This window comes from Sebastes fasciatus, chromosome 1 (genome assembly GCF_043250625.1).
Source record: "Sebastes fasciatus isolate fSebFas1 chromosome 1, fSebFas1.pri, whole genome shotgun sequence".
Lineage (NCBI taxonomy): Eukaryota > Metazoa > Chordata > Actinopteri > Perciformes > Sebastidae > Sebastes > Sebastes fasciatus.
Genome location: NC_133795.1, coordinates 12,307,420 through 12,334,023, shown reverse-complemented (window position 1 = coordinate 12,334,023; position 26,604 = coordinate 12,307,420). Strand labels below are relative to the sequence as shown.

Below are 26,604 nucleotides of genomic sequence, written 5' to 3'. Positions count from 1 at the left end.
GAAAGTGTGTTGCACACGGGAGTCACGTTTATATATCCACGTGACTTTGGGCAACATTTCAGGGCTGTAGTTCACATCTCCTAAATGTCAGTGCTCTGTGTGATATAAAACCGTCTATACGTACCATCTCCGCCCATCCTGCTGGCTTTATGAGCATCGTCATGGCAACGGCTCATCCTCGTGCCGTTGATAGGTCGACAGACGGCCATTAGGGTATTACTGTGACGTCACGTGGGGATTGTGAGACATGAATGCCGGGGTTGACCCACTTGGCATCCAGAGGGGACCCCTGTCCTCTCTTCCCCCATCACACGATCACCCGTCACATCTCAACAGGAAGTGACTTTTCACCTTCTCCTTTCTCAGCAGGAAGTCTCATTGCGCTGCTGCTGCTGCCGCTGCTTCCTCTGTCGGAGGAGGGGTTGGGGGGTCAAGGCCGTGTGGATGTGTTAGACTGAACCAGCTATTGTGTTGTGTGTCAGGCCAAGGGCATTTTGAAGTGGGTGAGGTTTAAGGCTTATCCTGGTGGGATTTATAGCTGTGCTGTGGTTGTTCATGCTGTGGGTGACTGCTCATAGCTCATACACATGCAATGCGGCGACTCGCAGACAGCACAGGACGTCACTGAGCTGAAGCTTAGGAATAAGATTTGAGAGCTTTCATTAAAGCTTTCAGGTCTTACCAAAGTTTACTCAAGATAAAAAAAAAAAACATCAAACCTCCTCTCACCCCTTCATTTAACTTCGTCTTGTCAACCTCAGTTTTTGTTTTGCAAAAGCACGAAAGACCGACTTCTGCTCTGAACTTAAAATATGAATGCTCATTAATATTATCTATGTTGTTTGCCATAGCCTATACTAATTAGAGAGACTGTTCTGATTTGATGTGATCGTCTGATATCAAAGAACAGCTGAGGTTTAAGTTTTACAGTGTACGGTGCCTTCAGTGTAATAGATAATGTCAGGATCTTTAAGCCTTTGAAGTGGATCTTCACTGTGTGTGGTGTGTGTGTATCTGTGTTTAGTGGTGTCTGTGCGTTCGTAAAAATATGCTAATGTCTGTGCGTGTGCGTGCATACGTGCACATCTCTTATGTCTGTTTGCATTAGTCCTTGTGATTTGCCCTGAATCTAGAGATAGAGGCCACAGCTGTAGCCCACAACCCTCTCCTCCCACTGAGCTTCACTGTGTGCAGGACCCAGCGAGAGACACCCATCTCTGTGTCACTCCCCAATATAGAAACACACTCTCCAATAAAGCAGTGCTAGGCCATGTCTGCTCATCATGTCTCTAGCTTGAAATTGGGTTCAGATTAGTTATATTATGACTCGGTCTGTCAAAGTTAACGTGATAATAACAAGTTAACGCAAATTTGTTTTAACACCACTAATTTCTTTAACGCATTAACGCAACTCTGAAAGCTATAGAGTGAAGATACTGGCATCATATGAAACTAGAAAACCTAAGGAATCCATTGGTACCAACCATGTCATACGAGCCATTCACAAAGGAGGCTAAATAATGCTCCACACTTGCGCTAAATTTAGCGAGGAAAAACTGGCATGGCCATTTTCGAAGGGTCCCTTGACCTCTGACCTCAAGATATGTGAATGAAAATGGGTTCTACGGGTACCTACGAGTCTCCCCTTTACAGACATGCCCAATTTATGATAATCACATGCAGTTTGGGGCAAGTCATAGTCAAGTCAGCACACTGACACACTGACAGCTATGTTACCTGTAGGGCTTGAGTTTGCCATGTTATGATTTGAGCACATATTTTATGCTAAATGCAGTACCTGTGAGGGTTACTGGACGATGTTTGTCATTGTTTTGTGTTTTGTGTTGTGTTGATTTCCAATAATAAATATATACATACATTTGCATAAAGCAGCATATTTGCCCACTCCCATGTTGATAAGAGTATTAAATACTTGACAGATCTCCCTTTAAGGTACATTTTGAACCAGCAACGTAACATAATTGTGATAGGCACCGATGCAAATTTTTTTCTTGGGCCGTTACCCCAAACACAAGCGCAAATGCAAATGCAAATGCAAAGCAGACAATTGCTACAGTATGCCACCATGGAGAAGCTCACCATGCAACTCCCTTCCTGCAAACCAGCCTGAGATCAGCACCACGGACAGCAGCCGAAGCCCAAATCTATCAACATTAATTTAACAGCCTGCCCTGAACTCAGCGACGAAATGTTCTTACAGAGACCGATTACAGTAGGTGCGCATTTTCCAACATATGAGAAGTAACAATGACAGTTCTATTGATTTAAATCCCTGATCCCACTCCATAATAACAAAAAGAAACCAGTACTCACCCATTAGAAGTTTATCCTACAGGTCTTGTGCTTTGCAAAGTCATTAACAAAACTGCTTAAGAACCATGTCCTTTATTATTGGAATGTCCTGGCCTTGAGCAACGCAGCGCGACGTGGCACACCGTTTTGAGTTAAACTTTTGTCAGACGCCCGGCTGTTTCTATTTATTCCTGTCGCTCGCCTTAAAATCACCTTAAAATTGCCTCAATGGACCAGGAGCGGCTGATTGGTGAAGTTAAAGTTATCTATACGATAGCTCCTCATTTCACTACAAAAACCTTAATAAGAAGTCATCTGTTTGGAGGGAGATCACCAGAGAACTGAAAGTTTCCTACTGCTGTTGGCTATATCGTATGTCATTTCCAGTAAATATCACAATATTAAATGTGTGCTTTCTGTTTAAAAAGAACAAACGAAGGAAGATAAGTGGTTACGTCTCCAGTCTCACAGCTGATAGGTAGCCTTCGTGGTTTGTTTTCATGATGTAACAGAAGTGCATATAACGCATTCAGCGTGGACACGATGTAGGAAGGTGATTTTTGGGCCCCGTTGCACCGTCGATATTTACGCCACTGTTTTGAACAGATAAAAAATGTGTGATAATTTGCGATTAATCCCCATTAACGATGGACAATCATGCGATTAATCGCGATTAAAAATGTAATCGATTGACAGCACCAATTATGAGGTTAGTTTTTGATATTTTCCAACGAGGTTCTAATTCAAGTAGCTAACCCTCTACTCTTGCTTCCTGCAGATAAAATACTTAAAAGAAGGGTTCACATTTTTTCAATTCAATTCAAGTCAATCCCAATACAATACAAACATGCCCACATGGAAAGAGTTATTAGTTGCTGAAAGCCTCCTATTCATAACTTCCTTGAACATTTTCAATGTAAAAAACGAATCCACATTTCTCATTTCATGCAAAAATGTATTCTAAAGTTCAGCTGAAGCAGATATGAGGTTTCAACAACTGGGTATCTTTCAAAGTTACAGTCTTCTTAGTACGACATTCCCTTTTGAGATAGATAGATATTTATTTGTCCTTTCAGAAATTCATCATGTGCCATACAGAAAACTTTAGATTAGTAAACAGACAACCGACACCATTGACGACAACACCAACATAAGCCTACTATAGACCTGTTCACCCCATCATTAAATGCTCTACATATCATATCTTAATGTCATAAGTTGCAGCATCCTCACACACAGAGGTTCAGTCGTTCACAGTTTATTCAACAATTCAATACTGGTCGGCACAAATGAACTGCGAGCCCGATTGTGTTACTATCTCTCCTTCGGCTCAGCAAGAAAACGCTTTCTGTGGGGAAACATAAAGAGAGAATTTCCTGCTCAAAAGACTGTAACTTTTGATACCCACTTAATTTGTCTGTCTCGGGCTGCTGAAGCCTCATATTAGCTTGTATTTGTGCTGGATTTTGTCCCCCATTTCTTACATTGGACACGCTATTAAGTCACGCTATAAAGGGGTCATTTTATGGCGAGCATGAAAACGAGAAATTATTCAAATGAAAAATAGATTCGGTGTACATAAGGGCAGCCATGAAAATATGTAAAACTATCCTTTAAAGTTTTGCTGCTTTTGAAATGATTCTGAATGTTGAAAAGCTCTTTTAAAATGTAGTTATTGAGCAGCCTTGAGTGATTGAGAAAGGAAAGAACTTTTTCAATAGCGTTATATTCACTCGTGTGTCTCAATGAATGTGAACTCTGCCTCGGTGATGTTTACACACACAGATGCCTTCAGACTTTCCCAACAGATCTACAAAGGGACGTCGACAAGGTCAAATGGGTGGGAGTGGATGATATTTGTTGAAACGAGGCCTGTGATAATGGCTACCACACAGATTAGAGGCGGAGGAAAAGAGAATAAGATACATTTTCTATCATCCTATGGCTTTAGGATTAAATGATTTCACTTTCCCTTGTTTCCTTTTCAAATCCACAGTAGCTGCTCCGGTTTATACAGTTGAATTGTTTTGGGCTGATCAGACTTGGCTTTGGACTCAAACCATAGTGCAAACATTTAGAAAGCGCGTCTGTGCTTGTTTATGTGGATTATGAAATAGAATGAGATATAACTCAACGTTAAATCAACACGTTTTTACATAAACATAATTGGTTATCACTGCTGTCACATCGTAACGTATCGTCTTACAACGGTTCATATGATATCTGCGTTTTCCTACGAATGTCCAGCAACAAGAGTCAATTTCCACTCATTACATGCATACAGTCTTTTCAAAATAAACTTGAAACAACTTGGTTAGGTTTAGGCAACAAAACTACTTCGTTAGATTTAGGAAAAGATTCTGTTTTGGGTTAAAATAACTATGGAAGTGGCGTAACTTAAGTACGGAAGATATGTGACAAATAAGTCAATGTTGACTTCTGGTTTCACACGGGACACGAACGCCGGTCTCCTGGGCGAAAGTCCGGTATTTTTTGAACCACCCATCCACCCCGTCCTCCTCGCCATGCAGCGTTTGTCACTATTTATACTTCACGATTACGTCGATTACATACGAGTCGATTTTTTGGGATATACTGTATACAAATTACAGTGCATTATTTTTCGTAGGTGTAGCTACGAACGTTTGAATTCAAAGTTGACACACGTATTAGGGTGCATGATCCTTGAGCCCTCACAACCACTTAACACCTGTTGAATTGTTCCTAAAATGCTGGATATTAACATACTGTGGTCATGTGTTTATGTGTAGTCATTGTGGAGATTAATAGCAAAATACAACAGGTGATAATTGAAAATCAGATGGGTTTTCTTTTAGCCTGAGCCACATAAAATGTGACATTTCATTGACCTCTTGTCTCTCCATTTGCTCCCCTCCAGGCAGATAAGAGGTCAGGAACAGTGACAGAATAGCAACTATAATAATTCAGTGCTTTAGTCATCTTCAGAGACAGAAAGATGCTTGTCAATACAGTCTCTAACCACTGTTAACATTTCATGATAATCAGGTCCACAAATTCGTAAATACTCTGTAAGGAAGAGCTGCTTTCTTAAATGTAAAACACTCTCGGGATCTCCTAAATGTATTCAGTGTTTTCTCATACTAGGCTTTCCTCACCCGTAAAAAAAAAAAAAAAACGGTAACATCAGCATCACTCCATGTCCGTTTTACATACACAGAGAAAATAGTTTTTGAGGACACGGAAAGTTCCCCTGCCATCATAAGCAAGTGAAGTGGTGCCACTGTCTTTCACTGACTTCCTATCTGGCTCACAGTCTTCAGAGATGGGCTAAAATGAGTGGGTCATCTATCACAACAGCGGGGAGAGTGGTAAATTTATAGCTGTGAAAATAGGCCAGAGCACAGCGCTGATGGAAAAGATAGAGTGTAATTAGGACAAGGTTAGCCTGCTTCTCACACAGGCATGCATGCTCACACACACATACACACTATTTATTATTAATTACGTGACACACATACATACAAGCGAGTGTTTTCGCATGCAAACACTCAGAGGCATTCAGTGACTGACAAATTATTCAATTACCTCTCACTGGAACGGGGCCTCGTAACTTAAAACAAAGCGAAGAAAATTCAAATCTCTCAAGCAGTCGCGGGCAATTATTATATTGCGCACGCATATGCCTCACGTATTCACACTCATTTACACCCTCACACCTTTTCTGGGATAAACACACGCATTGCTGCTAACTGACACACAACTCCTCCTCCACTATCGTCTGAAGACTGAAAACTTCCTTCATATATGCAAAAAGCTGAACTCTCTTGACGTTAACCTCTCTCGCTCTTCCTCCTCCTCGATGTTTCTCCCCACTTGTCTCTCATCTTCCTCTGCATCTTTGTAAATCTTCACCTTCTCCCCAATGCACAGTTAACAACACATCCTCATTCTCACACCCTCTCACTCCCTTTAGATTGCTTTCATTTTCACTGCCGTCAAAACACCACACCTTTCTCCCCACAGCTTTTCCCCCCACTTCCTTCTGTCCCTTCCTCCTCACCGGCAGCCTGTAAGCATCCGCCTCCCTTTGTCACATGTAACACACTGTGCTTTTAGACACTAACACACACACACACACACTCAGAGAGAGAGAGCTGCCCCCTGTCTTCCAGGGCAGTGCTGTAAGCCTACGGAGCAGATGGGCTCAGGGCGGACTGACTGAGCTGTGCTCTGACAAACTGCCTCTCTGTACAGCGTTGCTCAGATGAGGGGATGATGTCCTTTGCGCGGTCTCTAATCTAAATCTGGCCGCCCACAGACTTGCCAATCTAGAAACTGGCAACCGGTTGAAAAAAAATCTGGCAACTCAATGGCTACAACAGCACAGATAACCCAGAGACGTTTTGATGCGGTATCCAGCCATCGGTTTTACTGTTTCTAGGATGGCAAAGCTTATGAATGAGAATATTGGGTATAAAAATTCTCACCTAGTCTTGGTGTGAGGAGTTTGTTTGTTTTTGGAGCTATTTCATGGCAGGAAATATGTTACCTGAGTAATTAAATTGGATGAAATCTTCATTTAGTGCTTTTTCATAGTTAAATATTGACAGACAAGACTTTTACAGAAGGTAAATAGAGGGAAGCCTGGCTGGGTAAAGACTGACAGATAGTCGCTACAATGATGAATCACTATATATTAGATGTGAAGGTCCCAATATGGGGTTCAACCAATTTGGGTTTTTGAGGATCAAAAATTTATCCCAGTACTTTATATTTTTATTTTTTGCTGCTGTTAACATTTTTTGTTTTATTCCATTCAACCAACTCAAAAAATGCGTCCCTCTCTACCAGCGCTGTATTTCTGCAGTGGTGGACTGTAGCATTACTCATGTGCTTTACTTACTTTACTTAAAAGTTGTACTTGAGTATTTCTATTTTATGCTACTACCATACTTCTAATCATTTCAGAGGGAAATATAGTACTTTTTACTTCACTACATTTATTTGATAGCTGCAGTAACTAGTTACTTTTCCACTTAAAGGTACAGTGTGTCGGATTTGGCAGCATCTAGAGGTGTGGTTGCATATTACAACCCCTTCGCTCACTCCTCCCTTTCCAAGACTGTGGTAACGTGAGCCGCCGAGTGCAAAACCGTGGTAACGCCGTTCGCCTCACTCAGGGGTCATCCTTACCATAATAACACTACTTTAGGAGCAACGGAAGTCAGTCGGCGGCTGGCGGTACCACGGTTTTGCTCTCTGGTACTCATGTTACCGCAGTTTCAAGAGCGTGTTGGAGAACTACGGTGGCCTTCAGGTAGCGTAAAAACATGAAGGCTCTCTCTAGAGCCAGTGTTTGGTTTGTCCGTTCTGGACTACTGTAGAAACATGGCGGAGCAACATGGCTGATTCCGTGAAGAGGACCCGCTCCCTATGTAGATATGAAGGGCTCATTCTAAGCTAACGAAAACACAACGATTCTTAGTTTCAGGTGATTACACACTAAAGAAAACATAGTTATGAATATTATCCCATTTCTGCTAATAGATCCCCCGACACACTTTACATAAAAAGATGTACAATACAATGCGTTTTTAAAGATAAAAACAGTGTTTTCCAACCTTTTGGTTTGTGACCCCCTGACAAAAAAAGCATTGTCTAGTTGGGGCCCTTGTCACATTTCACATGTCTATGAGTTGTTAGTAGAAAGAGAGAGAGGGATTTACCCCCTAAACTTCTCAGATGGTTTCATTAAAATAACTGTTTGAGGTCCAAACATGTCAAAATGTATATTATTTTACCAAAGAAAAAAAAACAAAGATTTGATAGTCCAAAAATGAAAAAAAATTGTGTAGCAGAACTTTTTTGAGATGATGAACTCTCATTCATCATCTCAGAATCACTCCAAACCACTAGGCTAAAATACCTATAGATTAGAGGTGAAGGTCAAAAGAATAAGCTATATTTTCTATCATCATATGGCTTTAGGATTAAATGATTTCACTTTCCCTTGTTCCATTTTCAAATCCACAGTAGCTGCTCCGGTTTATACAGTTGAATTGTTTTGGGCTGATCAGACTTGGCTTTGGACTCGAACCACAGTGCAAACATTTAGAAAGCGCGTCTGTGTTTGTTTATGTGGATTATGAAATAGATTGAGATATAACTCAACATTAAATCAATACATTTTTACATAAACATGCAAAACATTATTGGTTATCTCTGCCTACCTATAACTATATATAAAACTAGCTTCACCTCAACCAGCTACAACAGTAAACTTCTGCTTATGCAATGATGCATCAGTATTGGCAATCTAATAATGTCATATGTTATAATATATCAGTTACTTTTTATATTTTTAGTATGTTTTGCTTACTTAAAGGGACTGTTTGTAACTTTTTAAGCGTACAAATGTAGCGGGTCGGGACACATGCGCGCTCGCATATGCGCGCTCGCGTGTGGCCGGATCCTCGTCTCCTCTGCCTGCTTGCCTTCACTCAGACAGAGCGTGCGTTCTCGCGTACTCGCTCCACACTGCAGAAAGGTTAGTTTAGCTCTGAGAATATCTGGTGAAAACGTTTGTGCAGAAATAAATGCTGCAGCTCCTCCAGACCAACAGAGGTTTCCCGTGTCTTGTGAAGTGACGAGGCTCCTCAACGAGTTACGTTATCGTCTCGTTACCGACCGGGTGCCGGTGTCTTCGGCTGCCAGCTGCGCTCGGGAGGCGATAACGTAACTCGTTGAGGAGCCCCGCTGCCTCAGCCTGCGCTGAAGCATGAAAAGCCAACACTAGGATCAGCAGTGATTCATGGAGAGACCTTCGTCTGGTCAGCTAACATTACTGCCAAGCAGGTGAAATATAGAGTGATATTGTGCTTTTAGCTGACGTGTGTCGCCTCACTGTTTTGAGCGATGCTCGTTCATGTCTATTTAGAACGAGCAAGCGCAAGCTCGACGCTGACTTTCGTTGATTTCAAGGCCACAGGTGTCGCTGTTAACAAGCATTTCTGAAAGTTACAAATAGTCCCTTTAAGATTATTTTCAATGCAGGACTTCTACTTGTAATGGAGTATATTTTCATTGATGTAAACAATTTTTACATTTCGCAAAAACCCAGGCTGAAAATATGCCGTTACTGATTTATGAGCATCATCAAAAATATATTGAGTGCTTTAGAGGCAGTAGAGTTTCAGGTATCTGTCTTGGACTTTTTTCTTTAAATCATTATCTAAACTTGACATCCACACAGACCTTTTCCTCACATCTCCAGGTTTTTCTGTGACTGACAATCTCCACAACATCCCCACCCACTGTATGGAAACATCAGAGGGTGATGGAACTTGGCAGAAACGCAGTCCTGCTTGTATTGAGTGTGATCGCCCTCTTCTGGTCGGTAGCGTGAACTGCCTGTGGCTCTGAGGTTGCTGTGGATGAGAGAGAATGAGTAAGGTCATGAATTGGACACGATGCCAAACGCCCCTTTTTCCCCACTGGAGGAGCAGATGGCAGCTCCCCGGTGCACAAGGCAGGGAGATGCTACCACCAGACGCTCCAAGCAGGGTGTAAAACACACACAAACACAGACACAGACACAGACACATTCTTGTGTGCACTATATGAGCACAGTACATACAGACTGAGATGCACTTGTCTGTCCGACCCTACTGAATGCAGAAGCTTGAACTGAATTATTTTACTTTTATTCTCTGAGGGTCAAAAATGACTTTTGACCTCTATTATAATACTTTGCAGTGATACTGTAGCAGGTTGGCGTCAGAACTACTGACATTACAAGATGCATAAATATTCACTGCAAGGCTTTATTTTCACACTCTTTTTGCCCTGCTTAATGAAAACCATATTACCTGCAACAACTAACAGGAATTTTCAGTCATGCTGGTGAGCTCAAGCCGTTGAAATCTTTAAACGTACACTTAAAGCCTACCTATTCAGCCAGGTCTCTGACGAAGAATGGTTATTATTTATCACTTATTTTATTGTATTTAAGTTGTACAATTTTATTCTATTTTATTCTTATTTTATTTATTTAGTTTTGTTTTACTACTTTTCTGTTATTATAGATTTAATTCTATTCTATTACATTATATAATCATTTTATTGTTTTGCGGGAATTGGTCTCAAATTGTTAAATTGCTAAATTGTTTTTGTCTTTTCTGTTGTTTTCAAGGTCCACACTTGTTCTGTCTTATTTCTGGCCTGTCAGTCATCTGTGAAGCACTTTGAACTGCACTATCCTGTATGAAAAGTGCTATACAAATATGAATTGATTGATTGATTGATTGATTAATTGATATTTTTATTTTTATTGAGACAGCAATGTTTGTCTTGCCCTAAAAAATCTAAACCTTTTGAATAAGCTGCTGTGTGTCTGCCCAGCGGACACACTGAAATTTGCATCTTTTCCATCATTTAACAGGATTTGAGGGCACATTTGAGCACTATAACAAAACTAGAGACCATCTTGCGATGGGATCCCACCAGCCATGAGGCCAAATCAGGCCAGAGTCTACACACTTGTAATGTTTCTTGACTGCATCTTGGTTGTGACACTATCGCAGTGGCAAAATCTGTCCACAGACATACAGTATATATAAACACCTCGCAAAGTACTCAAAACTGCCTCTATGGTATAGTTCCCGTTACAGTAGGTGTCTCCAGGTCAGGACCACATTTTGCCATGATGACACACACAGATTCACAAAGAGAATACAATACCAGCCGCACGCTGTCACGACGGTAATCACTGAGCATGCCTTCAAGGACCTATGAATCAGCATCTTAATTAGCTCATAATCATCGCTTTATTGAAGCACTGGAAAGGTCTACCACGTAATAATAAAGAAAATGTCAACTATGAGATAAGTCTGCAGTTTATTTTCTGCTACAAATCTATAATTAGAGTCAGACATTTCTAGGTCATGTTCAATAAAATACAAAAAGTCACATATTTTTCTTTTCTCTTACATCTTACTTGTGTTTTCTCATGTTAGAGTATAATTACCTATAATTACTGAGCATTAACCAACAAAAAAAACAACATTTTGTGAATGTGTTAAAGTGTTCAAAACTTTTGACTGACAGTGTACAGTTCACAATCCTGCCTGCATTAGTGACGCGACCATCACTGTCATTTTGGAGGCGTACTGGTTGACACATTGAGGAGGGTATGCTAAGCTTTAGCTGAGTGGCGTGTCACGACGGGATATGAGGCAGTTAGCTAATGTGGTGTAAAAGGATTTAGAGGATTTGACCCTATCAGCAGAGATGGCACTCAGAGAGGCTCTGTTAATGACACTAAATGAGTCTGTGCCTGCAGCATGCTAATAAAGGTGCCATGAAAGCCAGGCTTATAATTTATATGGAAGATTTTTTTTTTTTTGCAAATAGTTAATTGCTGTAGGCTAGGAGTGTGTTAAAGTAATGTGCATGTGCACATATTATGTAAAGGCAAGGTAACACACAGGTCATTTCAGTGCCTTCTCTGAAGCAGTGAATCAGAAAACGACTCACATTGTGCTGTGAGTTAAGTGTCATCTTGTAAGTGAGCTGCTTTTCAACGTCCATCACTTATTGTCTGCCTGGCAGTACCCGTGCAATTATCTAATTTTCTGCAGGTTTCTAGCTCTCTTATGGTGAGCACCGAGAATTAAAGCAAACATCCAACCTGTTTACAAATCAGTCTGTTATGCAGATTCAAATGGCCTTTTCACAAAAGCACCGAGCAGACTTTTGTTGTTTTTTTAGATAGAGCCCGTCTGAGATGTGACTGGTTTCAAATGTGATTTTCTCTTTCTTTTAGCAAGCCATTGATTCAAATAAATTGCGTTAACCAGTGAGCAACCTCCGGGTCTGAAAAGTGAAGTCAATGCTAAAGTGCCTTAAACTTGCAAACTTGGGGCGACTCCTTTTGTTGCAAAAAGAAGTCTGATTGTATAGAAGTCAATGAGAAAATGACCCTACTTCTCACTTGATTTATTACCTCAGTAAACATTGTAAACATGAGTTTATGGTCTCAACCGCTAGTTTCAAGTCTTCTTCAATACAGCATGATGTTCATTTAGTAAATCATTGTCCCATTTAGAGTCAAATAGACCATAAAGCAGGGGATGCTTTAGGGCGTGGCTACCTTGTGATTGACAGGTCGGTACCACGGTGTTGTCCGGTCTGGGTGTTGTCTGTGTCTTCGTCTTGCAACTTTAACCCTTTCACAGTGTGTTTTTAGTTCATGAAATTTAATTATAACCTTTTTTGTTCTCCTAAATATGTCTTATTTAGCGTTCACTTCTGGTTGCAAAAAAACATATGGCGACAGCAAAAATGCCAAACTCAAGGCTTCAAAACGACAGTCCACAAACCAGCGGGTGACGTCACGGTGACTACGTCCACTTGTTATATTCAGTCTATGGCCTCATCAGGGAAAATATAAGTTAGGAAAACAATTTGACAATACTGTCTCCTTCCCTCATTAGTAGTTTCTGTTGTTTTGTAGTGCATCTTTCTAGTACTTTAGCAGTAACAGTACCTGGCCAGAATCAAAGTGGTGAAGTCATGGTTAGACTGTCGGCCCACAGGACACCCCATAGCAAACGGTACAAGTCTGCAGTTGAGCGAAGCAGCTGTAAATGTATGAATTTAAAATGTGGCTGGCCTGCTTAACTGACTTCTTCTGGATAAATTAAGAATAAATGTACCGTGCGGAGGATGAGATTGAGTTTTTAACCAGTTTATTAGTTTTCTTCACATCTGCTGGAACTCTGCAGGGACTCTAATGACAAGCTATATCAATCATCTTCTTTTCCAATCAGAAAAGTCCAATCTAAATCTAATATCCTGCATGCTATGCTATCATACACTACAACTATTATTTATCAATCTTGGGGAGGAATTTGATAGAAAAGTGTGGTATAACTATAATACATATCCGCCGAATTAGGCAAGGAATGATCTGAATATAAGACGTTTGAGTTATGAGGGATGGTTTAAACGTGTCATTCAGCTGCAGCTGCCACGGCTGATCATAAATGACAAATGGATTCGGGAAACATTTGCGATCGTTAAGACAAGCAATAAAATTCTTCCTGGTGAGTTCCACAGTAAAGGAAACATTCATTTCTGGGATTTCACATAAACTCCAAAGCCGAACAGTAATCTTTTAAACTGCTTTCACTTAAATACACCAACAGAGATAAGGAAACAGCATGCATACTGTTGAGTTTTGAATAGACTCTCAATAATGGTATCGGCCTTGACAGGCACTTCTCCTTTATTCCAGCAACGAATGATTAAAGAAAACACAAATTTTACAGATACTCGCTATACTACATTTATTCATACATTCCTCATAAACTGGAGTGCAGAAAAAGGAAAAGTATTCTGGTAACATCATTTATAAATGGCAATTTGATAGGCAATTAGACTTAGTTAATAGCTATTTTACCGTTAAGAAACAATGAAATGATAATAATGTTTACTAATTATTAGTAATGCTATAACTTCTGCTATTTTATCATTAGTTTGTTTAATATGAAATAATTCGTTTACAGATTATATATTGTATCATAGCTGATGAGAGACGATAACAATTACATTCTGATTACTTTTGTAAACTATTAAGTAACAGTTTATTGTTTGACACATTATAACATTTGATATACTATATTAAGTATTTGTTAATGATTACCAAATGATTTGTAAACCTTTAAGAAATTGTTTGTAAAACATCTATAAACATTACATAGATAGATGGACCAGAAATCAGTTATTAACCATTGACAACGTATTTATTATCTAAATAATGTTTATAGATGCTTTTCAAAGTATTTATTAATCATTTAACAAGGAATTATAATCATTAGTTGTAACTTTATAATAGCCATCCAAATAATGTTTATAGGTGCTTTACAAATCAACCATTTACAAAGTGTTACAACTATCTATGTAATGTTTAGAGATGTTTTACAAACAATTTCTTTAAGGTTTACAAATAATATCTTAATCATTAACAAATAATTATATAAATACTGTATATAGTTTATAAAATGTTATAATGTGTGCAACAATAAACTAATACCATACATTTTAGCATTAGTAATAATTAATAAACATCATTAATTATTATTAATTATTTGTTGTTTGCTAACATTAAATAACTATTAACTACGTTTAATCACTTTACCATTTATAAATGATGGTTAATATAAAGTGTTACCAGTATTCTTTTTGCAGAGAGATCAGACCAACTCTTGAAACTCCTTGGTAATCTTTTAACAACAAAGTAGACTTTCTGTTGGTGATTATTCCACAGACTGGATAAGGAGCGACTCATGAATATACCTGTCAATGCATAAACACCACAAAAGTCACCCTCGCTTTCATCGTCTAGCATTTTCCATTCATGCAAGTACCCTCATCGCCGCCTTGCCAGGCAGGGCATTGGCACAGCTTGACTAGTAGGACAAGGAGGCGTGGCTGCCAACTCCTGCAACCCACCCCCCGCTGGTCAAATCCTCTTTACCGGTTTCCCTATGACAGTCTGCCCGCCATCCTTGGCTGGCCATGCGAAGATAGGACAGGAGCTCGGTGACCAGTGCCAGGGATACCCACTGGAGGTGGGAAGAGTAGTGAGAAGGAAGAGAGAGAAGGAGAAACAGATGGAATAATGGGCAGAGAAAGAGTGCTACGAGCTGAAAGAAAGGGTTCTCCCAGAGATTTGGTTGTTCTGTATCACAACTAACCTGTAGGATATGCTGAGAGGCAGCAGATCTATTACTTAGACTTTTAGCTTGTTTGTTTTCTTATGAAAGGACACATGATTTGTTGATTGGTCCACATGAATGGAAATGTTTGTGCTGTCTGAATAGATGTTCTTCTAATCTTCTTTCTCAGAATATGATTAGACTGAAAAGAGGGGATATTTGTTTATGCTGGCATTGCTGTAGCCCCACATAGCTGTGGAGGTGTCTGGAGTCACAGATGACTGCCAGCAATTGTTCTTGTACTCATAATGTATGCCCTGGCCCACTGGCTACAGCCCGTCATTGTTCCACACGTTGTTTTTCCATCCACTTCCAGCATTTCAACACAGATGTTCACCGTGGGAGGCAATGGAAAGCTGGCTCATTCACTGCACAGTGTTTCCCTCACAGCTAGTCTGTTTGTAGTCTGGCTTGGCTCATAAGTGGGCGTGTTTGTGCGGCTGAGCTGATAGGCACTGCAGAGTCTGTGTCCATGTTTGTGTGTTTTGTACACTACTATATTAACGCTTGTTGTGTCTTTCTGTTCTCTCTGTTTTCTAGGAATCACCTTCAAGGTCATCAGTCATCTCTACTTGGCCTGGGGGTCTTCTAGAAGGTCGGACCTCCTCGCCGCCATGAAAGGGTTGGGGACCAACCGTAACAGACACCTGTCTGACTCCTGTGACCCTTCCCAAGGCCATCCAGAGGCCCTCTACTCTCACAAGACCAGCACCCTCCCACGCAGCCCTTACCTGCTGACCCCCTCGATGGACCACTACGGCACCATGGACCCCCACCTCTATCCTTCAGCCAACACCGGCTCCTATCCTTCAGCCAACACTGGCTCCCTTCCACCGGAATGCATGATGCCTCTCAACAACCAGCTGTCCAACAGCAGCACTTTCCCCAGGATTCACTACAACTCCTACGACCAGTCGGACTTCTCCCCACCTGGAGACAGCATTGGGGGGATAAGTACAGGCACCATGGGCACGTCCATGTCCATGGGCATGGGAACGGGTATGGGTATGGGTATGGGCATGGGTATGGCCGGGCTGAGTGGACGAACGCCTATGATTACGAGCGGCTCAGCAACTATATCCCATCATATGACCAAGAACCAGGCACCAACCAGTCTGATGGAGTTTGATAAGCAGCTACCTGGAGGCAGGGACGGATTCAGCACGTTGCAGTTTCATCGAACGTCCGCGGGCGCTGCCGCCAAGCAGCACACAGACAGTCCTGGCCGCATCCGTTACATGCTGCACTCGGTGCAGAAGCTCTTTGCTAAGTCCCAGTCACTGGAGAGCCACAACATGAAAGGCAATGTCAACGGACGCTCAACTGGCAGCGGTGGAGGCTCGTCTGGCACCGAAGACGGAGGGAAGCAGGCTCGCAGATCCAAAAGTAAAGATCGGGGTACAAAATCAGAGACGACTGCCAAGCGACGACCACGCTCTAACATGTCGGGCTACTGGAGCTCAGACGATTTGGACAGCAGCGATTTGAGCAGCTACCACAACACCATGGCCATGATGACTATGGGGCGTCCAACTGGCCATGACAGTCAGGGGGGCCAAAGCAGATACATCCAAAGTGGCTACAACACAATCAGCTCCTCCAAAAGCAGCCATGACATGAAGTATCAGACACTTAGTGGGCCTGGGGGCGGAGGTGGCGGAGGTGGAGGAGGTGGCGGAGGTGGCGGAGGTGGTGGAGGTGGTGGACTAAGTGGAGCAGGAAGAATGGTAATGAATGATAATGACTATATGAAAGGAGGGTCCTGGTCCGCGCTGACCATGGGCCAGCCGAGACAGGTGATCCAGAAGGGCTCAGCTACTCTGGACAGGTCCATGCTCAAGTCCAAATCCTGCCAACCTGAACTAACCTGCAACTACCTGCAGGTTGGACGAAGGGTGAGTAGCCCTGAAGCGAATGTAGTGCTGGATAAAAGTTAGATCCTGACTATCAAGAGCTATAATACAGTGATAAAGGGATGACATTGATTGATAACTAAAGACTCATTTTATCCACTTAATGCTGTTTGTAGGGTGATTGGAGTAGCACATTAGGCCGCAGCGGGGGCGCCAACGAAATCCCATGTCGGCGGATGCGCAGTGGTAGCTATGTGAAGGCCATGGGAGACATGGAAGACAGCGACGACTCGGAGGGAAGCCCCAAGCCCTCGCCAAAATCCGCCGCTCGTCGCCAGAGCTACCTCAGGGCTACGCAGCAGTCTCTGAGCGACCAGCTACCCCCACGCAAGTAAGACAACACACAGAGACACAGAGCTGGGCTTTATTATGCAGTACACATTAGCATTCAACAGCAAGGGAGACAACCTCATGTTAAAAGTACAATCCCTGATTCAAATGTAAACCAGCAATCGTGTCGTATTAGAGGTCAATGCCTAACCTTAACTATTCAAGGTCAATGCCTAACCTTAACTATTAGAGGTCAATGCCTAACCTTAACTATTTGAGATCAATGCCTAACCTTAACTATTCAAGGTCAATGCCTAACCTTAACTATTCGAGATCAATGCCTAACCTTAACTATTCAAGGTCAATGCCTCACCTTAACTATTCAAGGTCAATGCCTCACCTTAACTATTCAAGATCAATGCCTAACCTTAACTATTCAAGATCAGTGCCTAACCTTAACTATTCAAGGTCAATGCCTAACCTTAACTATTCAAGGTCAATGCCTAACCTTAACTATTAGAGGTCAATGCCTAACCTTAACTATTTGAGATCAATGCCTAACCTTAACTATTCAAGGTCAATGCCTAACCTTAACTATTCGAGATCAATGCCTAACCTTAACTATTCAAGATCAATGCCTAACCTTAACTATTCAAGGTCAATGCCTAACCTTAACTATTAGAGGTCAGTGCCTAACCTTAACTATTCAAGGTCAATGCCTAACCTTAACTATTCAAGGTCAATGCCTAACCTTAACTATTAGAGGTCAATGCCTAACCTTAACTATTTGAGATCAATGCCTAACCTTAACTATTCAAGGTCAATGCCTCACCTTAACTATTCAAGATCAATGCCTAACCTTAACTATTCAAGATCAGTGCCTAACCTTAACTATTCAAGGTCAATGCCTAACCTTAACTATTCGAGATCAGTGCCTAACCTTAACAATCTCGCAAGAGTTTCCCCAATTTGGGGGCTCTCTTCCAGCTACTACCCAGAGTAGCCCCACAATTCAAATTCAAAACACCGAGTTGCAGCCTGCTGTCAGTCAGGTACAGGTATCAAAGAGACTAACATCAAACAATTATGAAGGGGAGTCATTAATGTTTAACTATAGAACAAAGCTTTATTTTCAGCTATGATCAGTTGAGGAATAAATGTTTTATTTTTTTGCAATAAAAGATACAGTTTCGGGCTTTAAAGTGGGTGGCTATAAAAAGTGTTGATTTTTTGAGCACGCCCAGATTACACAGTTTTATATACTGATTGGCACAACCTCTCAACAATCAAAAGAAAATAAATAAGCCACTCTTTTCTGGGCGTACAGGAAGGAAACTACCACGCCCAGCCTCACCGTATGCAGGAAAACACAAATTCATACAACATGCACACACACAGGTACACACACACTAACACGCTGCGCTTACTCATGCACAGAATTAAGTGGTGTCAGACTCCCTGTTGTCCCCCACATGCCAGCCATACTACCATACATCAGCTGTGATTTACCTTCCTACTGTTGGACCCACAAAGCATCCGCATAGCTCAGAGGACACAGACGACATTAGTCTAGTTTACATAATATGACTCTTGTTTCAACTCAACCAGTAAATCACCACGAATCAGCCTCGTCTCTCCGACTGACTGGCATCGCGCCTCACTTGTCTTTAAATTACATGCTTTCCGAAGCAGACATATTGCACAATATGTGATGGAGGCGCAGTGGGACATGGCTGAGTTGCCTTTTCATAAAATGCATTCACATTCTTTCATTTGTATCTGAGGCGATGTTTAAGCAACGGCCAGAACGGACGTGTTTTGTAATGCCTACTCAGATTTCAGAGCTCAAAGTGTTTTTTGCAGAGGAACGATTACAATGCATATATGCTTTTGCGAAGTTGCAAAAAGCATATCGGCACTTCCATCTGCTGTCTAACTTAAAATAGTTTCTATGTTTCTATCTGAAATAACTGTCTGCAGGGATTTGCTCAAGACATTTATTATTTTTTTTAATAAGATAAGAGATAAGATAATAAAAAGAAATCATTTTGTATTCATTATTCAATTTTTTTTTTATTTTGCCTTATATTTTCGTGCTTTGACATACTCTAATGTATTTTGGATATGTTTTTTTAGATTATTTTTACAGTCAGCATAATAAAATTGAACTATAATATACTTTAAATCAGCCAACATGTGTATTATAATCAACTTTTGATATTCACAAAGGTAACTCCAGAGATTGAAAACTTCAAGACAACGTTTTTGACACTACCTTCTATAAAGCAGCTCTTGTTTTTGTTGCCGGTGTGATCCACAAGCTTGGAGGTTACAGTGTCAAAATACCAATGCCGCATTATATGCAAACACTTGGATCAGAGATGGAGTGTTGATATAAGACTCCATTCAACCGAAACGAGAGAGCATCATCCCGGGAAACACAGCCACGGGCCTCTACCTGACATACACACCGACCTCCACATAAATAAAAGATCCCTTCAAAGTCTCTGTTTAGAAAATTAAGGATTTATTCTTCCCTAAAGCCTGCTTTGAATGACTAACCCTACTCCCCCTGCCGACCCTTGACCATCCAACCTCACTCTCTTCCGGTCTGCTCCACCTTGATTGGCGTGAGCAGCAGAACCCTGGATTACTCCTTGTTGCAGGGGGAGCTGGACGCCCTGTGGTCTCCACTCCACAGTGTGTCCTCTCTGCACCAGCTGGGCAGGTCAATGAGCAGGTCAGTGATAGATCTGTAAGCCCGCGTCTCAGGAGCGCTGTGCAAAAAAAACGCTTTTGTCTGATTGGATCATTTACAATCTATGACTTTGCACCGCCCCCCTCAGACGCATCAAGTCAGCGGCAACTCCAATTATCAAATTCATGCCCCGCTGCCAACAACTGCCAACCTCCCTTAAGCTTGTAAATACCATCTGCCCGGCGCTTTTAGGTGAAAAGGAGCTGAGTTTGACACTATCCAAATGGGGGAAACATCTGTGTCCATAGACATGGCATGGCAGCTCACTGTCATGTCACTATCACTGTGTGCCAACAAAGAATATGCAACTAAAAAGTGACTTTAGAGGTGCAGATTGATTAACCTGTTCTTTGTCTTTGGCACCATGATGGCACAGAGAGCTGTGTACATGCGTGGCCTGACATCACTGGCTTTGCATGCTCAGACGCTACAATGACTGATGCCGAAATTAGGTGAAACTGGAACAGAGTCAAAGAGATTTGGATTCACGATGGCTCATGAATGAAAGTGGAAATGAAAGGAATAACATCCTCCTTTTATCTCTCTTTCAATTCCTGGTTTTGCTGATCGTTCATTTTCTCACCCGACCCATGTTTCCCTTCTGCCTCCCTGTCGTCACATATTAACACCAACTGTTCATCCATCTTTTCCATGATTATGTCCTTATGCACTCCATCCTGACATTGCCTTTAATTTCCCTCAACACATGTCCTTTATCTTGTTTTTCCTGTCATCTTACTCCTCTTTCCAGCTGTCTTCCATCTCTCAGAGAGCTCTCCAATAATCGCAGCCTGGACAACCTGGACTGCATCGAGGGTACCGTCTCGTCTTTGCCCAACTGGGATGATGATGACTTCAGCCAGGCGTGCAGCACCTTGGGCAGACGTAGCTGCTTGGGACAGGTCAGTGCTCGGCCAAATAATGAATCTGTTTCTCTCTCGTCTGTTTGCGTCTCTCTTTCGCTTATTAACTCAGCAGGTACTTTTCTAATGAGTTCAGAATATATTTGTACTTGCTCAAAATGTACACGACTTAGCTCCAAGCAAACTCTCTTCATTCAGTCAGTTTCAAAGACCCCTTTGTCTGCCTTGAGCTACTAACACTCATTTCCGTAGTATAATTAGCATTTTCACAGATACAGCTTGAATGACAGTAATAAAATGAGCTTCCTGTGAACAAAGAATCCCCATTTTCCAAATGTATCTGAACCTAAGAGCCAAATGAATGACATTGGTAGTTTTTAGTCTAATTTATCTACTCACATAAGAGCTATTAGCCTCCCACTGACAAGGTCACTAAGATGATGAACAACTACACGGATGGGCTCTGATCTTTTTCAATGAACTAGTCAAATGAGGCAGTGCAGGCCATTAGTACAGGATTTACACCCAATCTCTTGACAGGTCACTACATTACTACAAATGTGTCCAATATGTGAATGCATTGCTTTAATTTGCATGCACAGCAGCATACTGAATACCACATTTAATATGCATTATAATTTAGATTGGTTGAGGTCAAGTTGTTTAATTTGGAACGTTTTCCAAAACTAAATTAATTCAGAACAGGGAGCTTAAGTTGAAATCACCCATACCCAACATTTAAAATCTGTGTAGGTGTAAATTCTCTGCTTCATTTTCTTTTGTGCTGCCTCTTCTTGCACTCACCCCCATATATGCTTCTGTTACCAGTCAGTGAAACATCAAAATAACTCTGCTACAAACACATTTTTGACTCCTACACTAGGCTGTTTGTGTCAATCAACAGAATATGAAACCCATCATCTGCAAGGCTGGTTCTTACTCTTCAAAAGACGTCTCGGAGAGAGCATGCATGCATGCTGTATAAAGCTTTTCAAAGTGATGTCTCTTGCCTTGGCATTTCTTTTGTTTTTCTGTAAATTGACAGTTCTTCTATAGCTGGTCATGTAAGAAATGTAAAAAGAAATGAAAATGCATCTTATAGATGACAGCCTGTCCAGAAACCCAGCATGAAGGGAGGCAGGAGCAGTAACACCAGGTTCACTGGAGTTGAAGAGCACCGTGCCTTCTTGGATGCCCCTACAGTAAATAAAACGTGCTGAAGTACTCTCTAGGGTGTCCTTCCAGTACAGAAAACGTGATGAAGTCCTCTTAAGGGTTCCCTTCCAGTACAGAAAATGTGATGAAGTTCCCTCTGGTTCCCTTCTAGTAAAGAAAACACGATAAAGTGCCCTCTAGGGTGCCCTTCCACTAAAGAAAAGGTGATGAAGTCCCCATCTAGGGTTCCCTTCCAGTGGAGAAAACAGGATGACGTCCCCATAGGGTGCCCTTCCAGTGGAAAAAAACATGATGAAGTCCCCTCTAGGGTGTCCTTCTAGTAAAGAAAAGCTGACGAGGTCCCCTCTAGGATGCCCTCCCAGTGGAGAAAAGGTGATGAAGTCCCCTCTAGGGTTCCCTTCAAGTGGAGAAAACGGGATGAAGTATCCTCTAGGGTGCCCTTTCAGTGGAGAAAACATGATGACGTTCCCTCTAGGGTGTCCTTCTAGTAAAGAAAAGCTGACGAGGTCCCCTCTAGGATGCCCTTCCAGTGGAGAAAACATGATGAAGTCCCCTCTAGAGTGCACTTAAATAGAGAAAACTTGATAAAGTGCCCTTGAGGGTGCCCTTAAAATTGAGAAGATGTGATGCAGTGCCATATAGGCTGCCCTACATGCTTGAAAACTTTCTGCGCTCTGGTGCCCTTTTAATTTTTTTCACCCCTCAGACAGCCTGAGTCCTCCAGTGATTGTACCTTTTGTACCTAATTGCCACACACTTAATCTTTTGGTGCCAATTTATTGCATCCCGTCAGATGTGTCTCACAAATGGAGAATGCCCTTTACAGAAACAGTCAGCTGGGCAGTTAGTGGTCACCTCCAGCTCTGGGAGCAGCTACTGTGACCAGATAATGAACCCACTCATGCAGCACTGTTGTCCTCGCCACACCACTGCTATACTGACTTTAATAATCTTGCCCTTTCCTTCCTCCAGCTACGGGACCTGGAAATGAGTCATCATTATGAGGACCGCAGCTCCGAGTCCACATTCAGAGATTCCCGTTCCCACTCTCAGGACAACCCAGAGCCTCTAGACCTGCCCATGCCAACATGCTTCCGATCCCGCAGCCACAGCTACCTGAGAGCCATCCAGGCTGGCTGTTCCCAAGACGACGACACAGCATCCATAGACTCGGGCTGCTCACCGCCTCCCATTGACACCACTGTTCGCACATACAGCACCAGCACTGGTGAGTCACTGGCTGAAAAACAGATGATACATTTGCTGCAAATTACTTTATTTGACTTCATATGAAGTGGGAAAATGGTTTCTTGGAGTTCTTACCATGATGCAGTGTTATGTGCTGTGCTATGTTCTTTTTAACATACACAATATACAGAATACAGTGCATGTCTGCTTTTGGTTATTTATTTGGTTATTAAACTGTGATGATTTTTGCAAAGTTGTGACCCCTCTTCCAGAGCGACTCAGACACATGGGCCAAATTCTTGGTTTAATTTCCCGTAACATAACTTTGACTGCTCTTTGTAGCTTGGTCCTGGGAGGGACACAAGTCCTCCAGCATGCACACACCAGCATTATTTTTAGCTCAAATGCAGCCTCTTTTGCCCATGCTAGACGGCCTTTCTACGCAGTGGAAGACATGGAAAGACCAGTTTGGCTCTGACCTGAGAGCCACTGGCTTGGACAAAGCCCCAAAGGAGAAACAGCTTGAACTTTTTCTTCAGCGTTTGGGGACAGACAGACAACGCATCCTACCCACACACACAGGTAACCAATTAAAACCAGCTCCTCTACCCTAAAAAATATCATTGAAGTAGAAAATTATCCATTTACCACATCAAGGACGACAAAAGATAAACAAACCACTAAAACTCACTATCAAGTAGGGCGGTCAAAGTTAACGCGATACCAGATTAATGCAAATTCGTTTTAACGCCACTAATTTCTTTAATGCATTAACACAACAAATCTTATGAAACTAGAGATATCCATTGGTAATTGATTTCCAGTAATAGATATATACATACAATTGAATAAAGCAAGCATGTTTGCCAACTCCCATGTTGATAAGAGTGTTAAATACTTGTTAAATCTCCCTTTAAGGTACATTTTGAACAGGTTAAAAATGTGTGATTAATTTGCAATTAATCGCAATTAACTATGGAAAATCATGCGATTAATCACGATTAAATATTTTAATCGATTGACAGCACTACTATCAAGACAAACTTGATCAAAAAGAAATGCGATTGGGGCAGTGGAGCGTTGGTTGTCATTGAAATGATTACAGGACACAGCAGCACAAGAAAGCCCTGGGCAATCGTCTTGTTACCTTGATGTTGAATTTGCTATCGCAGAGGAATTGTGAAGGGAGGCAAATATGCTTTGCACTGGTTGTTGACATCTGACTGCTTCCCGGGTTCAGAATAAGAGCATGGATATTACCTGCACCTGCTTGGGTTATTAGAATTTATTTTATTTTTATTTGATAGGGACGATGCAGTTTAACATAGTTCCAATACAGGGCATGAAACTGATGTGCTGCACAGAGAGTTTACAGCTATAACTAATTTTCAACTCTTGTCCCTAGTTGGGCTTTTACATGCACATTGTAATTAAGATATTCAGTTTTCTATATGATAAAACCACAATACACTACAAATATGGAAATACAATCAAATACACATACACCAATACACTTTGGTAATTTACAGTCAAATTTGCTAAAAATGCTGTATTACCATAAAGTATCCACCATGTGGCGCCCATAGTCACATAGACCTTAGAGCATTATGCTGCCTTCAGGTTAGTAGGATTTTTCAGCTTCTATTCTGATATTGCTAAAGCTCTACTGGGTAGTCTGAACGTTTGGAGGAAATAAAGACAAGTTCTTTGCACATTTCATTTCATTTCAAAATTAATTTCGAACATGTAGAATAGAAAAAAAATTAAATAAAGAAAAAGAGAATGATCATACCAACAAGTGGACAGTCAGAAACAAGTAGTAGTTACATACAATGGAAAGCATTAGAAAAAAAAAGAATTGTCAAACACTTGATGCCTTGATTTACATATTCAAAAAGGAGTGAGAAGAAGTATAAACTTATTTAATCCCACCCCTTCTCCATAAGTCAATTATTAATTATTAACCAGCTTCCTTATTGAGCCATACATATACTCTAATTACATTTTCCTTAATTTGTCTATTAACTCGAATTATTATTATTTATAATTATTCTAACTATAATTATTACCTTTAATCTGTGTCATACAGAAATATAAATTAATTACTGATATAATTATCCTTAACAAAATATAAATTTGTTATCAATCCAAAATACCAATTAATTACTTATAATATAACTTATAATAATATGTGCATATAAGAAAAGAAAACAAATAGTCAATATGATTAAGTTAAATATGTAAGTAATGAATTGGTATTGTGATTAAGTTATATTATACAACATAAAGCTGATAGGTGAAAACAATCTAATGTAATACCCTTGTCTTTTTCATTTTTGTCTAAGTCTGGATCAGATTTTATTTATCTGAATTGTTTTGATGATTTTATTTTGTGCATTCTGATGGTTCATTGTGGTTTGACATCACAGAGCTTTTTTTTTTGTTGCAACACGTAAAAAAAAAAAAACTGTGTCCTCGTGGTGGATACTGTAGTAGAAAAGCACCTAAATGAGCACCATAATCACTTTTACAATAATTAAAGTGTGGAGTGTCCGAGGCGCTCCTGAAGGCAGCAGTAGAGACGCCACCACGCCTCCCAAACAAAACACAACCAGACCGGCTTTTACTCTCCACACAGTCTTTAACAGAGAGACTGTCCACTCCGTTTAAAGCTGCTGCCTTGAAAATAATATAAGTCTAAACTCAAGACACCTTTGTTCTCTATATATATATATATATATTTACCTGCGCCTGACAGCAGGGTAAGTACTTTAATTGTTATTGTTAGTGCTTTTTGACGTTGTGTGTGTTAATTGCCTTAATTACCTTTTACATCACAATGTGGGTGTGGTGTTGTCAATAAACATAACTTAGTATAAACTTCAGCAGGTGCTATTGAGCACTACAGCAGCGTTTATGACGTCACACGTCTAGACTCCAACCGCTCACAAGTCATCCTGTCTGTCTGTCTGTCTGTCCCATAATAAGATATGATAAGATAAGATAAGATATTCCTTTATTAGTCCCGCAGTGAGGAGATCTGCAGTGTACAGCAGCAAAGGGGATAGAGCAAAAAAAAGAAGCATCAGCTAACACAGTAAAAAGAAAAGAGCTAAACAAAGTGTAACAAATTATGAACCATTTAAATAGAAGGAAGTATAAACATAGGAGCAGTATATACAGTATTGACAATAAACAGACTATTAACAAAATTGCACAAGTGGAAAATTATATTGCACAGTGAGAATGAATGAATGAATGATGACAGCTTAGCCATCATCCTAATGATAACGACTTAACATTTAAATATGCTCATTTACTGCCCTACTGCAGCTAAATTTAGAGGGAATGGTCTAATGTGT

The 26,604-nt window shown here is 41.0% G+C and overlaps 1 protein-coding gene across 10 annotated transcripts in view; it reads left to right on the top strand.

Annotated features, from left to right (window-relative positions):
* The window catches only part of dlgap4b (discs, large (Drosophila) homolog-associated protein 4b), a 202,040-nt gene that overhangs the window by 152,689 nt on the left and 22,747 nt on the right, over nucleotides 1–26,604 (top strand). For 7 of the 10 annotated variants that reach the window (XM_074629592.1, XM_074629618.1, XM_074629583.1 and 4 more), the window contains 6 exons: nucleotides 15,615–16,969; nucleotides 17,104–17,318; nucleotides 19,896–19,997; nucleotides 20,767–20,917; nucleotides 23,027–23,282; nucleotides 23,672–23,824. In XM_074629592.1, coding sequence (XP_074485693.1) covers nucleotides 15,689–16,969; nucleotides 17,104–17,318; nucleotides 19,896–19,997; nucleotides 20,767–20,917; nucleotides 23,027–23,282; nucleotides 23,672–23,824 — 2,158 coding nt within the window. In that variant the 5' untranslated portion in view covers nucleotides 15,615–15,688. The remainder of the gene's footprint in view (nucleotides 1–15,614; nucleotides 16,970–17,103; nucleotides 17,319–19,895; nucleotides 19,998–20,766; nucleotides 20,918–23,026; nucleotides 23,283–23,671; nucleotides 23,825–26,604) is intronic. The other 3 variants (XM_074629643.1, XM_074629635.1, XM_074629660.1) reach the window with 3 other exon arrangements.